The sequence below is a fragment of the Orcinus orca genome, chromosome 3, assembly GCF_937001465.1.
Source record: "Orcinus orca chromosome 3, mOrcOrc1.1, whole genome shotgun sequence".
Taxonomy (NCBI): domain Eukaryota; kingdom Metazoa; phylum Chordata; class Mammalia; order Artiodactyla; family Delphinidae; genus Orcinus; species Orcinus orca.
In genome coordinates this window covers 90,196,928-90,215,111 of record NC_064561.1, presented here as the reverse complement: position 1 = coordinate 90,215,111, position 18,184 = coordinate 90,196,928, and the positions used below count along the sequence as shown (strand labels likewise).

Below are 18,184 nucleotides of genomic sequence, written 5' to 3'. Positions count from 1 at the left end.
TTCTGTGCATCTTATGTAAATGTAGCACATTGCTGGGCTAAAAATAATTTTTTTTTAACATCTTTATTGGAGTGTAATGGCTTTACAATGTTGGGTTAGTTTCTGCTGTATAACAAAGTGAATCAGCTATACGTATACATACATCCCCCTCCCTCTTGCGTCTCCTTCCCACCCTCCCTATCCCACCCCTCTAGGTGGTCACAAAGCACGGAGCTGATCTCCCTGTGCTATGCAGCTGCTTCCCACTAGCTATTTTACACTTGGTAGTGTATATATGTCAATGTTACTCTCTCACTTCGTCCCAGCTTACCCTTCCCCCTCCCCGTGTCCTTAAGTCCATTCTCTGTGTCTGCATCTTTATTCCTGTCCTGCCCCTAGGTTCATTAGAACCTTTTTTTTTAGATTCCATATATATGGGTTAGCATACAGTATTTGTTTTTCTCTTTTTGACTTACTTCACTCTGTATGACAGACTCTAGGTCCATCCACCTCACTACAAATGACTCAATTTTGTTTCTTTTTATAGCTGAGTAATATTCTGTTGTATATATGTGCCACATCTTCTTTATCCATTCATTGGTCAATGGACACTTAGGTTGCTTCCATGTCCTGGCTGTTGTAAATAGTGCTGCAATGAACATTGTGGTACATGACTCTTTTTGAATTATGGTTTTCTTAGGGTATATGCCCAGTAGTGGGATTGCTGGGTCATATGGTTCTATTTTTAGTTTTTTAAGGAACCGCCATACTGTTCTCCGTAGTGTCTATAAAAATAGATTCTTAATAAATTCCTGTTGTTTGATTAAGTAGAATACTTGTGAAGTAAAAGTTTATTTCACAATAAACAATACTGTAGCTTTCTGGGCATTCTAGTGAATAGATACCGTTAGGAGGACAAGCTGCTAGGCACCTACTACATGCAGCCTTATACAGGTTACAGATCATAAAGTTGATTATGGTTCTTATCCTTGGTGAACCTTCAGTAGAAGAAAAGGATAACTGAATAGGGCAGAGCAGCCTGGGGTTTATGAGGAAGTTTTTTCAGAATAATGTAAAAAACAACAGGTATCACCGTAAAAAAGTTTTCAGTTTTTTATCATATATTACCTAGGAAGTTGGTAGATGAACGTGGTTTTGAGAAAGTGTTTCTTGGAAAAATTTTGATAGTTGGGAAACAAAACCACTGTGTACTTATTTGAAATAATGAAATGAAATAAGGAAATGAACTTTTAATTAGGATACCATTTACATAGCCAAAGCAAAGAAGTTTTTCTCTTAAGTGGATTTAGTATTACTTAAACCACAGGCAAAAATGAAGCAGTTTAGCTTGAATAATTTAGGCCATTTAATTCTGAATCTTCCAGCCCTTGGTTGAGTATATTATTATTTGTAAAATAAAAAAATTTCTGCAGCAGAAATATGAAATTTTTAAAATTTAAATCATTTAAAATAATGTTGTATTTGATTACAGTTCAAGGTCTCTGTATGAACAGTAGGGATATATATAATTTTTTTTTCCTCTTTAATAGGCAGTATATTACAACGTGAAGCCAGCAGCTTTGCAGCAGCAGTTAGAGAACATTCATCTTAGACAAGACAAAGCAGAAGCATTTGTCAGTGCTTGGTCTTCTATGGGTCAAGAAACAATTGAAAAATTCAGGCAGAGGATTCTTGCACCCCACAAGGTATAGTATATACTACTCAAAAGATATTTTTCAATGTGTATGTATGGCATAAATTATTATATCTGAAAAGTTCCGCTCTCCTCTTTCTATTTTCTGGACATATTTGTGATTGGTGTTATTTTGCATTTTCACCAGCATTATATTAGCGTTCCAGTAGTTCCAAATCCTTGTCAGCTCTTGGTATTGTCAGTTGTCTGTATTAAAGCTATTCTTTTAGGTTTTGTAATGATATCTTGTGTTTTGAATTTATATTTCCCTAATAACAGATTATGATGATTATCTTTTTATGTAGTTACTTGCCATCCATATGTCTCCTTTTGTGAAGTGTCTGTTCAGATCTTTTGTCTAACTGTATTTCCACACTGTGACAGATAATTATAGTAATATAAATATAAAGGACAATTACAAGTGTAAATCCCAGCATACAGAAATGCATGGGTTTTGTTTTTGTTCTTGTGTTTTTGGTTGTTACAATTTGTAGAAGGTGTTTGTTTTCTTTCTGTTGAGTTTTGTGAATCTTTTGAGTCCTTTGTCAGATATATGATTTGCAGATATTTTCTCTTAGTCTGTAGCTTTCCTTTTTAGTTTCTAACAGTGTCTTTTGCAAAGTAAAACCTTTAAAATCTGATCAAGTTTGATTTATCATTTTTTTCTTTTATTGATACTGCCTTTGGTTTTGTATCTTAACCTAAGTTTTTTTTTTGTAGTTGTTGTAAATGGTACTGGTTTTAAAATTTTGGTTTCTAGTTGTTTACTGCTAGTATATAGAAACACAATTGATTTTTATATATTGATATTGTATTCAAGACCTTGGTAAACTCACAAATTAGTTATAGCAGTTTTTTTGGTGGTTTTCCTTGTGATTTTCTTTGTAGAAAGTCAGATTGTTCATGCATATAGAGATAGTTTTATTTCTTCCTTTTCAGTTTGTTCACCTTTTGTTTTTCCTGCCTTTCTGTACTGACTAGGACTTATAATATGATGTTGAATAAGATTGGTAAGTTTGAACATCATGCTTTGTTCCCAGTTTTAGAGAGGAAGCATTCAGTCTCTCATCATTAAGTAAGATGCTGGGGACTTCCCTGGTAGTCCAGTGGTTAAGACTCCTCGCTTCCACGGCAGGGGAACAGGTTCAATCCCTGGTCAGGGAAGTAAGATCCTGCATGCTGGGTGGTATGGCAAAAAAAATTAAAAAGAGAGTAGGATGGTGGTTACCAGGGACTGGGGCTGGGGTAGGGAAATGGAGGCAATGTTGTTCAAAGAATACAAATTTCCAGTTATAAGATGAATAAATTCTGGGGATCTAATGTATAAAGTAGAAACAAAAAGATGCTAGGTATGGGTTTTTAGAAAATGCCCCGGTATTGTTTTCATTTCTCTCTTTTTCTTTTAAACTGTACATTCTAAGAGCTCTCAAGTGTCCTCCACATCACAGTTTCATTTTTCATTTTAATTTCTGCTTTTTCCTGTACCCTGTACAGATTTTGTTTTCCATTTTTTATCCCTAAAATTTTTTTAACCATTGCCATTAAAAAAAAAATCTCTACTTGTCTTTGAATATTTGCCTATTTTTTGTATTTATATAATTTTCTTCTGTTTTTTTTCTTGCATTTATATAAGTACAGTATACTTGTATAGTTAAAAATATTTCTTTTTTCACCTCTGATAGTAAGTCATTTTTTATTGTTTTCTGGCTGATAGTTTGTTGCTTTTTTAAAAGTAATATTTCTGGGGCTTCCCTGGTAGCGCAGTGGTTAAGAGTCTGCCTGCCAATGCAGGGGACCTGAGTTCAAGCCCTGGTCTGGGAAGATCCCACATGCCGCAGAGCAGCTAGGCCCGTGTACCACAACTACTGAGCCTGCGAGCCACAACTACTGAGCCTACATGCCACAACTACTGAAGCCTGTGTGCCTAGAATCCGTGCTCCGCAACAAGAGAAGCCACTGCAATGAGAAGCCCATGCACCACAACGAAGAGTAGTCCCCACTTGCCACAACTAGAGAAAGCCCACGCGTCGTGGTGAGGACCCAACGCAGCCAAAAATAAAATAAATAAAAAAAATTTTTTTAAAAAGTAATATTTCTTCCTTATGTTGTATTACATTAACTTCTGTTTAAGAAGTAGTTTGATCAGTTGTTATATAAAATATGCAAAAAAGTAGTTGGATATGATTAATTGTTCCCTATGACACTGGTCCCTTGAGAATGTAGGAAATTATCTTTTGCCAATACAGAGTATATGAGAGGGTAGCTAATACATTTTTTAATACCTTAAATGCTAATTAAGATCATATAATAATATCAAACATTTCTTATGTTTACAGTGGACCAAAAACTCTACTCAGTGCATTATATCTTGTAAGATCCATTAATAGTTCTAGTTTATATTTAAAATTAAACTGAGGATTAGAGAGATTAAATAATTGGTCCATGGTCACGCAGCTAAATAAGTGGTAGAGTTGGGATTTAACAAAGTAGTTACACTCCTAAGCCACTGTGCTCTACTACCACCTAAATGTTAGCAGCAAAATTTTTCTGTGTCAGGCTTTATGCAGGGTAGTTTACATAGTTTGTGTGTGTATATGTGTGTTTTATATCTTTGAAAAAGAAATAAAACTTTCGAAAGTGTACCTTTACCGTGTTAACCCAAGTGGTCCATGGTGAAGGTGAGGTGGGAATCAGATTGGGCTCTCTCTCTTTTTTTTTTTAAATTTTATTTATTTATTTTTGGCTGCATTGGGTCTTCGTTGCTACGTGCAGGCTTTCTCTAGTTGTGGTGAGCGGGGGCTACTCTTTGTTGCGGTGCGTGGGCTTCTCATTGCGGTGGCTTCTTGTTGCAGAGCACAGGATCTAGGTGCATGGGCTTCAGTAGTTGTGGCATGCAGGCTCAGTAGTTGTGGCACACAGGCTCTAGAGCGCAGGCTCAGTAGTTGTGGCACATGGACTTTAGTTGCTCCGTGGCATGTGGGATCTTCCCAGACCAGGGCTCAAACCTGTGTCCCCTGCATTGGCAGGCGGATTCTCAACCGCTGCACCACCAGGGAAGTCCGAGATTGGTCTCTCTCTTAATTGAGCCTTTTATGTCATGGTACCTCTGACAACTATAATGTTATCTTCCTTTTTGCCCTGTTGACTGTTAAGATATGGTGACTAAAATAGCTGTGGATGAAAATAGATCATGTCATTTAAATTGTAACAGAAATATATGGCAGTGATTTATTATATAATGAACAAAAGTTGTATTTGCAAAGACTGTTTTATAGTCATTTAGAGGTTAACATAAACTGTGTGGTGCTTGCAGTGGAACATCTGTGTAATTCTGAATTCAAAGAGAGTCAGATTCAGTTAAATAAGTTAAAAAATCAAAAGGAACTTATTTTTAATTCAGTTTTTAAAAACACCTCTTTTCATCTTCTGTTATTTAAATCTAATAAGTGAGAGGCAGATTGAAAATTGATTGGATAGCTTTTTACAGGATGTGATTGAAGGGATTTAAAAATTTTATCCTGTCTCACTTTTTTTTTTTTTTTTATCTTAACCTCTTTGGACACTGAAATGTTACCACTGCTTATTAGAATTGGTAGTCTTCCCTCTTTTATCAGTGTTGACTATGTTAGCAGTGTCCTTCTAACAGGATTTTCTGTTTGATTTTTGTTAAAATGCCTGTGTGGTTACAACATTTATTAAATTATGAATACCCTTTCAGACAGAACTTGAATACTATGTTTAATTTTACTCCTAAAATTCTGGTTAGAGTTCCTTTATGTATATTCCTGCTATACAAAATGTAAAAACTTATATGTTAAATATTACTGACATATTGATACATCTCTTTTTTTCTGAGACCTTAAGGAAAAGAATTGTGTTTTTTTATATGATATTTTTTGTAAGATATTTGAAGTTCACCCTATTCCTCAGTAACAGATATGATTATGAGAAATATACATAAGGCATATTTTTAGCACTCTGAATAGCCTGCTCTTTAAAGGCTACTGATTCCTGTACTGATTCCTTTTCTTAAAATGTACTTGTATGTTTGTTAGGAAAATTTTAAAGATAAATTTGACAGTTGTATTTGTTTTGAATGCTCAAAATGTGTGTATTGTGATTGCGTCCTGTTAAGAGTGTTCTTAATTTTACCAGTTACATAGCAAATTTATTATTTCATTATGTAGTGAAAATTCATCATGTCTCATATGTTCTTGAGAAACCTGCATTTAAAAATGGATGGCTAGGGCTTCCCTGGTGGCGCAGTGGTTGAGAGTCTGCCTGCCGATGCAGGGGACACGGGTTAGTGCCCCGGTCTGGGAAGATCCCACATGCCGCGGAGCGGCTGGGCCCGTGAGCCATGGCCGCAGAGCCTGCGTGTCTGGAGCCTGTGCTCCGCAACGGGAGAGGCCACAACAGTGAGAGGCCCACGTACCGCAAAAAAAAAAAAAAAAAAGGATGGCTAACGTTCTTAAGATAATAATGTTCCTGAACAGTCTTTTAAAAAAATTCTCTTTAAGCCATTATAGTAAGATTTACTTTATTGTTAAGTGTAACAACTAATTGTTTGCTTCATTAATTGTTAAATACCTGTCTTTTATATGTAATATAAGATATTTAGATTTGACATTTTTAAAACTTAGTGTATTCTTTTATTATTTTCTTTTATATTCTTATTTCATTTCTTTTGGAATTCTAAGGATGGATGAATGGCTTTATTAAAAAGAGAACAGAAAAAACATACTTCATATAGCTAAATCTAAATACGTAACTATGAATACATATCTGAGTGCTTTTTCAAGATTTAAACGCTTCTTAACATTATCATCTGCATTTATAGGAAAGGTATTTTGTTATAATTATATCCATATACAAGTGAAATTTCTGCCTCATTTGTTGCGTTAGTTGTTGGCATGTTAAGAATGAAGTGAAAGCCATGGTTTTTCCATATGCTGGAATTGACTGAATGTAAATGTTTGTGAGATTTAAATGCTGCTATATTCATTTACTGTTTTTTTAGTGAAATATAATCTACCTGCAGAAAATGCAGAGATTTTAAGTGTGTTCAGTTTGATGAATTTCAGAAATTATATATACCCTTTTAATCATTCTCCTTAACAAAATAGAGAAAATTTTCATCACCTGGAAAATGCCCAGTTTTAATTCCCTCCACCTTCATACTCAAATTTCCATCACTGTAAGTTGTTTTTTTTCTGTTCGTAGAGTTAATATAAATGAACTCAAATAAGTGTCTGTCTACCGTCTCTCAACATAATGTTTTTTTGGATGCATTCATGTTGTTACTTGTATCAGCAGTTCTTTTGTTGCTGAGTAATATTTCCTTGTAGGAAAATAACACAGTTTGTTTATCTGTAGTCCTCTTGATAGACTTTTGGGTTGTTTCCAGTTTCTGGCTATTAGGAATAAGACTGCTCTTTGACATTTGTGTACAAGTCTTTTTGTGGACATATGTTTTTATTTCCCTTGAGTAAATGTCTAGCAATGGGGTTGCTGACCCCTTAAGCCAAATCTGAGGCTTTGTATTTGAGTTTTAGCCAGTCCATGCTGCACGGATTGGGAAAAAGTCATATAAATGTAAAGAGTCATATAATTGTGAATCTGTCACCTTGTGTGGATCCCTTCCCTTTAACTTCTTTCTGCTTTTAGTCATTCTCCAATGCCTTCAAATCACTGTTTTTAAAATATTTTCTTTAGAAGTTATACTTTTTTTTTTTTTTTTTTTTTTTTTGGTGGTACGTGGGCCTCTCACTGCTGTGGCCTCTCCCGTTGCGGAGCACAGGCTCCGGATGCACAGGCTCAGCGGCCATCGCTCACGGGCACAGCTGCTCCACGGCATGTGGGATCTTCCCGGACCGGGACACGAACCTGCGTCCCCTGCATTGGCAGGCGGACTCTCAACCACTGCGCCACCAGGGAAGCCCTAGAAGTTATACTTTTTATTTGCAAGGGAAGTTGATGTGATATAAACTCCTTCCTACCATTATCAGATTAGGAACTCTAAAAGTGCTTCTTTTAAATTGTAAGTCTTATTCTGTCTTTGCTCTGCTCCAGATCCACCAAGTCTTTCCGTGTTGTTTACAATGGAAGTCAAAGTTCTTAAAATTGCCTTTAAGACCCTACATGATCAGTAACCCCTTTTGGTCCACTATCTTGTTGACCTCCACCTGGCTCACTTTGGAGAATTCTGTTCTCTTTACCTCAGAAACTCTTGGATGTTCATGTGGTTGGCTTCCTATCTTTTTCAGCTCTTTGCGCAAATATCACACTTATCAGTGAGCCTTGCTGTAATCATCATAGTGAAAAGTGCTTCCACCTCTATGGTACATTCTTACTTCGTTTTTTTCTATAATACTCATTATTCTTATCTGACCTTCTATATATTCTACGTGTTCATTTTTTTAAATTGTCTCTACTACTAAACTATAAACTCCACAAGGGCAGGAATTTTTGTCTGTTTTGTTCACTACTGTATTTTCACTACTTTAAATGGCCCTTGGTAGATAGTGGGTTCTCAAAAAATAGTTGTTGATTAAATAAATGCACAATATTCCTGCTTTACTAATTGTGCTACTTTGAGGTTCAGTTTATAGGGTTTTCTTATAAAGAGGGATATTTGTGTTTATTGGTGTTAGAAAAGTAAAGAGAGGAGGGTATGGATTATATTTTGTATTTCCTAGTGTTCTTTTGTGCTTTCATTTTGGTTGTACTTTAAGCCTTTTGTGGTTCATTTATTTCATGACTCTTGAGTTTTGCTGGAATACTAGATTCAGTCATTTACATTTTTCCTCTTTAAAAGTGGGAATATGTATAATAAGAATTGCTTTAGCTTGAAATGGAAATTCTCCAGGGGAAAAAAGGTGATGTCATTAGCTGTTGATGCAGCAATCAATTTAAAGAACTTTAGATCTAAGAGACCCTTAATCAGTCTAATTTGAAGTAGAAATGTATTCTCTGCTTTATAAATAATTGACTAAAACCAGACCATTAACAAATTAAATTAAGATTTTACTAATGCCAAAGAACTGTGCTGTTAGCAAAATTACTCTTATGTCATAGTAGTCAAAGATGTGCACTGGCTAAATAGAATTGATGTACTTTTTCAGAGTGTTGTCAACTGTGAGAGCATTAGCTGAATGACATTTCGGTGTCAGTAAACTTGTACTATGGTCTTCATATATTCATGGTATGCAGAGGTGGCAAGCAGTCTGAATGATGATTCATTGATGTTTTCCCTCATCACTTTATAACTTGGATAGGAAGACCAATTAGGTATTTTGGCCAAGTCTGTGGGTCAAGGAGTATAATTTTAAGTTTCATGCCACCCTAGCAATGACACTAGGTTGACTTTTGTGGCATCTAAACTTGAGGGTATAGGTTAGAGAGTATCCCTAAGTTGTGATATTTGTAATAAAGCATTTATACCTCTTGTAATGTGGATACTGTATTGCATAATAGTCATCTCTGAGATCCTGACCTTGTCTTCATATACTTAAAGATGTCACAGTATAGAATTCTTTCTCTGGGAGGCAAGTAGTAGTGTGGCTTGTTCCTTTGAGGCTTACTGCCTCCTGTTCTTGCCCATGACTAGAGGATGGCAAAGAGATTGAAGATGTTCTCTCATCGCACCTATACATTCCTCTGTTACGGCCTTTAATATATTGTATCTTTTAAAAAATAGCATTATTAAATTATAATTTACATAGTGTAATCTGTATCCTTTTAATTGCACTATTTGGTGAATTTTGATAGCATTATTTCTGTGAGATCATGGTCATAATTAAAATACAGAGCATTTTCATCGTGCTAAAAAGTTTCCTCATGCCCCCTGGCAGTTCTTTCCTCCCTAAACCCTGGCTGCAGGAAACCACTGATCTGCTTTGTGTCACTATAGATTGTGTTTAGTAGGATTTTATATAAATGGAATTATACACATGTACTTTCCTCTGGCTTCTTACACTGAGTATGATTTTGAGGTTCATCTGTGTTGTTGTATCAATGTATCAATGTATCAATGGTTGTATCAATGTATCAATGTTGTATCAATGTATCAATGGTTTGCTCCTTTTCATTGTGGGTTGGTATTCTTTTTTATTGCAGGGTGGTGTTCTGTCATACGGATGTGTCATAGTTTATCCATTCACTTGTTGATGGATAATGGGGCTCTTTCCAGCTTTGGGCTATTTTGAATAAATCTGTTAACATTCATGTACACATCTTTTTAAGGACATATATTTTTATTTCTCTTGAGTAATTTCTTAGGGGTGGATTGACTGGGTTGTAGGGTCAGTGTATATTTAACTATATGAGAAGCTGCCAAACAGTTTTCCAAAGTGGTTGTACTATTTTACACTCCAACCAGCAGTTTCTTCATGTCCTGGCCAACACTTGGTGCTGCCATTCTTTAAAGTTTTAGCCATTCTAATGGGTATAAGGATGTTGAACATAAGGATTTTGAATATCTTTTTATGTGTTTGTTGGCCATTTGTTTATCTTCTTTTGTGAATTATCTGTTCCAATCTTTGCCCTTTTTATATAGATTTCTTTTTTTTAATTTATTTTTCTTCTAACATCTTTATTGGAGTATAATTGCTTTACAGTGGGGTAGATTTCATTTTCTTACTTTGGTAAGAATTATTTATATAGTTTGGATACAAGTCCTTTGTCAGGTATATGTATTGTGAATATTTTATTAGTCCGTGGCTTGCCTTTTTATTAATGGTGACTTTTGAAGAACAGAATTTTTTATTTTGATGAAGTCTAGTTTATAATTTTTTTCTTTTGTGGTTCATACTTTTATGGCTCTCTTTAAAATCTTTGCCTATCCTAAGATCACAAAGATTTCCTTTTATGTTTTCTTCTAGAAGTTTGATGGTTTTAGCAGTTACATTTAGGTCTGTGATCCATTTTGAGTTCATTTTTGTGTTTGGTGTTAGGTAGAGGTTGTTTTTTATTTTGTTTCCATGTAGATATCTAGTTGTTCCAGCATCATTTACCTTGGTACCTTCGTTAGAAGTCAATTGATGGGTCTTTATGTCTATCCTTTGCCAATGCCACATTGTCTTTATTGCTGTAGTTTTATATTCTTCAAGTTAGGTAATATAGCTCCTCCAACTCTTTAAAAAAATTGGTTTGACACTTTTAGGTCATTTGCCTTTCCATTTAAATTTTAGAATCAGCTTGTCAGTTTCTATTAAAAAATTCCTGCTGGGGAATTAATTAGATTGTCCTAAATTCTATAGATCATTTCTGGAAGAACTGACATCTTAATAATATTGAATCTTTAAATTCATGAGCATGGTATATCTCTCCATTTATTGATATCTTCTTTAATTTATTCCAGTAATGTTTGTAGTTTTTCCAGTGACCAGGATTTGCACAAATTTTGTTATTCTTATGCTATAGACTGAATGTTTGTGTCTCTTCAAGATTTGAATGTTGAAACCTCACCCCCATGGTGATGATATTAGGAGGTAGGACCTTTAGGGGGTGATTAGGTAATAAGGAAAGAACCCTAATGAATGGGATTAGTACCCTTATAAAGAGGCCCTAGAGAACTCCCTTGCCTCCTTCTGCCATGTGAGGATACAAGAAGTCTGCAGCCTGGAAGAGGGCCCTCGCTCAACCTTGCTGTCACCCTTATCTCAGACTTCCAATCTCCACAACTGTGAGAGATAAATGTTGTTATTACTAAGCTATGCAGTCTGTGGTATTTTGTTTTAGTGGCCTGAACAGACTAAGACTGTGTATTTGCATGATTTTGGTTGCCACTAAAAATGGAATTGCATTTTTGACATTTTCCAATTGTTTCTTTCTAGTATATTGAAAACTATTGATGTTTCATATTAACCTTTTGCCATAACTTTCTTAAAACTGGCCATTAGTTTTAGTAGCTTTTTTGCAGTTACTTAGGATTTTCTACATATGTGTTATATCAAAATTACTTTTGTGTATGTTTGTCTTCATCACTAGACTTGGAGCTTTTGGAACAGAGATTGTAAGTTTATTGATTTTTATGTCCCCAGCATCTATGACGGTACAAAAGTCAGGTCTGTGCTCTTCTGGTTTTTCTCCTTTCTGCCTGCTTCTTTTAGACAGTCATATTTGCTACTTTCTTCTCATTTCTACAACCTCTAAATTTTGTATTGTGCCAGGAGTCAGTCCCTGATCCTCTTCTCTTTTCTTTTGTACTTCCCTGGCAATCACATCTAGGCTTCTGGGTTTAAAAACTATTTTCTAATAAAACATTTTTTCTCTAGCCTACTTGATAGTTTCATTGGATATAGAATAGGCATCTCAAGCTTAACATTAAAAAAGTAAACTGATCTTTGGATCATTCCTCTTGAAACTGTTCCTGTAGTTTTCTCATCTCAGTTAATGGTAAACTTGTTTTTGTTTGTTTGTTTTTTCATTTGCATAGGCCAGTCTTTATATCATTGTGCCATTATTATTTAAAAATGGATAGAAGACTAGGATGAAAGTCTGATTCTACTGATAAGTGTAAGTTTCATCAGCATACAATTTGTGGTATTTACATAAAGATGGGAATCATTAGTGTCCTGAAAGCAACAGGCTTTTTCTCAAATTATATGCTTGTAAGTTAAGGCTGATATCTATTGTATATAATAGTTAAGAAAACCACGTATATAAAATGCCAGAAATTGAAGATTTTTCTTAATGCCAAGGTATTATTTGTTTTTAGCCATTTAGAACTGGAATTTATTATTTTTTGAGTTTTAGATATTCCTCTAGTTAGGACAAAAGTAGGGAACCACTTGCATTCCTTCTGTTAAATTACTTGGTAATTTAATCACCATTTATAATTTTATTATATTTGCAGATTTGTTCTAAGTCCCAAACAAATAGATTTTTTAGAATCTGATTTTATAAATAGGGCACTGCCAGCTTAAAAATGGGGAATAAAATTTGGCATCTCCCGGAGGGCCTCCAAATGACAGCCTGTTTAAATTTTTGCTGATTTGATTAATGAACCTATTTGAGCAGATTATAAATGCCTTCTTCATTTCTTCTACAGCATTTTCTTTCCAAAGGAAAAAGGTGAAAATTTGAGGTATAATCATCAGTGCCTTTATTGTTCACTGGTATATAGAATGTTTCCAATGAAATGTACTCCTAAATTGGTGCTGTCATCTTGTGTCCTTAGGCAAACTCCTTAGATACATATATTACTTGAGAAAATAGATCTCTATACATTATGGAAATAGTGGAAACTTCTCTATTTTAGACAAATGTAAAATTACTCTGAATCTATTATTTTAAAGATTTCATTATATACATATACACATGCCATAATTGAGGGATCATAAGTATGACCTCTTATACATTCATGAATTGATTTTCCCAGCAGGTATTCCTTTCTTGGTGATACAGGGTTATAATGAGAAATGCTTCTAAAAGCTAACCTTATTAAGCAGATTACATTGAATTGAAAAATGCCCTTCTCCCCTGTATGAAAGATTTAGAAAAAGTTCTTAATATCATGCTTTATTCTATATGTATAATTTTAGAAAACAAAGAATAAGCCAACTAGAATTTTTTTAAGTTGGGAATTTTCTATAATTAATCAGTAGATTATATACGAAGAAATCATTGAAGTCAAGAGAAATGGTCAAGGAAATTATAGAGCAAGTGTTTAGCTAAGCCTTAAAAACAGGTAGGTTCATGCTCTTCTTGTATTAAATGTTTAGTTAACTTCCTAAGTTTTATATTTCATAGGCGTAAATAGTAATGTATAGTTTGTGTAATAAGCCATATATATACAGAATTTCTGCTTATAGTATTTGCCAGTTATAAAATGAATGATGGATTATAGCGACAAAATATAGGTACTGTTTTCTCTTTTAGCAGTTACAGTTCTACTTTGTGTTTTCATGACATTATAATAAATAATAATTGTTTCATGAATATCCATACACATAATTCCTAAAACTCATTCAGTATTTCTGAGCAGTATTTTTTCTAACTATAGATAGATAGCTTGACCTATTAGTGGCTTAGTAGGTAATGAAATCAATTTGGAGGGTTTTGAATTAGTATTTTATTATTTTTTTTAATTTTTAAATTGTTTAAATTTTTATTTTATTTTATTTTTTAAAGTATTTATTTGGCTGCACTGGGTCTTAGTTGCGGCATGTGAGATCTTTTATTTGCAGCATGTGAACTCTTAGTTGTAGCATGTGGAATCTAGTTCCCTGACCAGGGATCGAACCGGGGCCCCCTGAATTGGGAGCGCAGAATCTTAGCCACTGGACCACTGGGGGAGTCCCTGAATTAGTATTTTAAAAGTGAAACATAGTAGAGATTCTGTATTACTGCTCTGGGTAAAAATTGTTTTGTGACACTTTTGTATATGTACATCAGTTTGCAACATAAAAAAGTGTTTCTTACTATGTGATATGATCCAAGCAGAGGCTACTATTTGAGAGATCCAGTAGTTAAAGTGTGGTGATTAACTTTACATTTTCCTTTTCATTTTAAAAGAGTTAATATTATTGTAATTTTGACTAATTTTGCGTATGCTTGGAACTGTGGTTTACAAAGCAATTACGAGAATTTAAGCTTATGCTGAGTTTTTTTATGTGGAAGTTAGAGGGAGAATGAAGTCCTTATATTTTGAACTGACATGTTAGTGACATTGTCAGGTAATAAGTAATGTAAATGAGATGCCTAAGAACTATCATGTAAACAGTTTTGGCATGGGTTGGAAAACATTAAAAATATTAGTGGCTCATTTTCCTTGTGTTTCATGTTATTTTGATGACATTTAAACAAGATGTTGATTAAGGTATAAACACCCTCAGATTTAAATTTGAATATGAGATATCAAAACAAATTATATTAAAATGGTTCCTGGTATTTTAATGTACAAATGCCTCATATACACTGTACAGAATTTTCTTTTAAATAGAAGCAAATGTAGTTTAGCTAACTTAAGTCAAAATTCTGTGCTAGATTTTGTTTCCTGTGTAATTAAATATTGATGACTATCATATTTGTTTCTTAGGAGTCTCAGAGGAATAATTAAATAGTATACTGTAAGATTTTCACCTTGGCAAAGGGCCTTTGTTTTATTCATATTTGTATTACCAGTGCCTATTATAGACCCAGAAAATAATATATGTTCTAAGCAGTTTAAGGAATTCCTTCTTTCTTCAGCTTTTCTTTGTCTTTAGGACATTGATGTTTTTCAAGTGTACCTTCCACTTGTTTTATGTGTTTCTCTGTTTTTTTCTGTCGTTTCTTCATGATCAAATTTAGTTTTGATTTTTGGCTAGAAAGTTATGTAAATGATGTTGTGGTCTTCACAGGATATCATTTCTAGAGGCACCTGCTGTCCATTTGCTACTTTTTGGTGATGTTAATTTTGATCTCTTGATTAAAATGTTGCTTTTTTTTCAACTGCGTAATTATTTTCTTCTTTTGCAACTAAAAAGGAATTGTGGGCAGAAACTTTGTGACCGTTCATTTCAAATCAAACTTTCTCCACTTAAATTTAGTATCCATGGATGATTTTTACTTGAATCAATTTCTGTAACTTTTTTTTAAATTTCTGTAACTTTTGATTTTGATATAATTTCAAACAGAGAAAAGTGGGAATAATAACATAAGGAATCTTCATATACTCTTTACTCCTATGCACCAGTTGTTTACATTTTACATATTTAATCTCTAGAATGGGGATAATAAGAGTACCTATCTCAAGTAGTGTTGCTGTTGTCTCCTAGTTTCACTGTAAATATTTTGTTAGTTTTGTTTTTCTTACTATTCTGTGAAACTGCAAAGTATTTTTAAAAATAATTCTAGTTATCCTTTATTCCTTCTTCATTTAAGTTTTCTAAATACTGATCTTTTTCTGTGAAATTTTATGAGTGGGTGTGTGTATGTGCATATACCTACATATGAGTTTAGCAATTTTTTGTTTTTGCTTTTAAAATTACTCTTTCATGGGGGCATGGGACAAATTTTTTTTTTTTTTTTTTTTTGCTGTACGCAGGCCTCTCACTGTTGTGGCCTCTCCTGTTGCGGAGCACAGGCTCCCGACGCGCAGGCTCAGCGGCCATGGCTCACGGGCCTAGCCGCTCCGCAGCATGTGGGATCTTCCCGGACCGGGGCACGAACCTGTATCCCCTGCATCGGCAGGCAGACTCTCAACCACTGTGCCACCAGGGAAGCCCGGGACAAATATTTTTAAATCACAAAATCAATAGAAAAGGCTCTAGAATTTAAGAACATCAACCAACGAACTCTTTTTAGTTATGATGGTTTTAAAAATTTACCTTTCCTTGTATTTTTTGATTTGTTTCAATTCAGCAGATAGATATAGAGTGTCAACTCTATTTAAAACATACTAGTAAAAAAAGATACTGTAGGAAAAATTAGGCGACCCAAATGCCTTATATTTATAATGCTTTGCAGTTTCCAAAGCAATTTGAATATGCATTTTCTTATTTGTTATTATCAGTAACTCAGAAAAGTAGATAATTCAGGTAGATTTATTTCCATTTTTTATGAGGAAATTGAGACCTTGAAAGATTGTGACTTAACTATCAGGGTCACCTAGCTAGTGAGTGACAGTGTAAGCATGAACTAAAGCATAAGCTTTAAGTTCAGTGATCTCAATTCTCCCATTCTACCTCTGTGCAGTGACTGAGCATACATTAATTTATGCAAAGGCCTGACCATAGTGGGACCATATTTTAATTTATTCACTTAATATTTATCTTTGTCATTTATCTTAAGTGCTTAAAGGACAGGGATAGGATTAGTTAAATGAGATCAAAACAGTGTCTTACAGGTCCATACAAATACCTAGAGGGTGCTTTTCAATTAAGATGGTGATGTGTATCAAAATACTTGGATATATGAGAGTAGTTATGACATGTTCTTTCCTGTTATATTGGAGGGTCTATTGCATGGGACTGTTGAAAAAGTAGTGGGCTGCTATTAGAGACTATGTTACTACTGTAATCAGTGTTAAAGATCAGTACATTATGGATCCTTAACATGTACCATTAAATTGATTTTTTTACTTGTGGTATTATGGATTATGTCTCTGCAACATCTTCCCCCTTTTTACCCATAAACTCTAAAAGGTTCAGTGCCAGAAAGTACAGAATTGTATCTTTATTTTCTCATCACATCCTCTCTCGAATAGATAATACTTTCATTGCTCTCTTTCCAATTTGGCTTTGAGTCACTGCTGTGATTCTAGCTGTTGAACAGTCTTTCAAGTTAGCAATTAGTATTCCGGTTAAGTAAAAATTGTTGTGAGGCTGCCATTCTTACCAGTGTAGCTAAGGTAGTTTTACTAAATCAATTACTAGAGTCATGTTGTCAGAGGTATATGACAATTACATGTCACAAAACTTCCCTAAATATTGATACTTAGATTTATTGGAAATTAGATTTAAAACTTCATAGTTTTGAGGTTGGAGAAACCAATAATCTGTCTTGTTCAGTAAAGCCACATTTATGCTGCTTAATATTTTGAAACTTAAGCTGTTTTAGTGTGTCTTTACTGTTTTTGCCTTCCTGATTCAATTTTGCTGTTGTTAATTAATAAATTCAAAGGAAGTATTCTAATTAGTTTCTGTCATAACTGGGAACCATAGTAAGTTAGAATACTTTGGAAAGCATGATAACACCTGCTCACTAGTAGATATCAATTCTTTGCCTGGCTCTATTCCAGTCTCACTAACTGTGTCTAAATGTGTGAACCTCTTACCATCTGGGCACTTCAATTTCCCTTTAAAAAAAAAAAGTTCTACCGTGTTCTACTTACTGCAAAGAGTTTTGAAAGATAATAGGAGGTCATTAAAGTACTTATCACCAGTATATGCTATTTACTGGTTAAAATTTATAACTATTTAAAAACCATTGGCTTTAAAATATACTGTTTTTTGTTTTTGTTTTTTTGGCTGCACCGCATGGCTTGTGGGATCCTAGTTCCGTGACCAGGGAGGGATCAAATCCTGGCCCTCGGCAGTGAGAGCGCAGAGTCCTAACTACTGGATGGCCAGGGAATTCCCTAAAATATACTGTTTTAAAATAGTAATTTACTATTTAAAAACCATTGACTCCTTTAGTGTAGTTCATCGCTTAGTCTCAGAACTTTTATTTTTAGAACAGAGTGTATTTAAAGGCCAGTTTTACTGTTGAATTTGACAGGCATGGCACGTGGCCAATCTAATGAGCCCAAAGGGAGAATGTACAGAGTGTGCAGGTTAAAGGAGCCCTGGAACTGACTTTCCACAGAGTCCAGGCTATCCATGTTCATTCCTGCTGATTGGAGATTTGCTTAAAGTTGACTGTTTTCTTCCTTCTGTACCATCTGATTCCAATCTGTGCTTGTCTTTTGTAGCTGGAGACGGTTGGATGGCAGCTTAACCTTCAGATGGCTCACTCTGCCCAAGCAAAACTAAAATCTCCTCAAGCTGTGTTACAGCTAGGAGTGAGCAATGAGGATTCGAAGGT

The 18,184-nt window shown here is 34.5% G+C and overlaps 1 protein-coding gene across 12 annotated transcripts in view; it reads left to right on the top strand.

The window, feature by feature from the left end:
- Nucleotides 1-18,184, top strand: part of COMMD10 (COMM domain containing 10) — a 172,509-nt gene that overhangs the window by 11,549 nt on the left and 142,776 nt on the right. For all 12 annotated transcript variants that reach the window (XM_033423800.2, XM_033423804.2, XM_033423803.2 and 9 more), the window contains exons 4-5: nt 1,530-1,685; nt 18,072-18,182. In XM_033423800.2, coding sequence (XP_033279691.1) covers nt 1,530-1,685; nt 18,072-18,182 — 267 coding nt within the window. The remainder of the gene's footprint in view (nt 1-1,529; nt 1,686-18,071; nt 18,183-18,184) is intronic.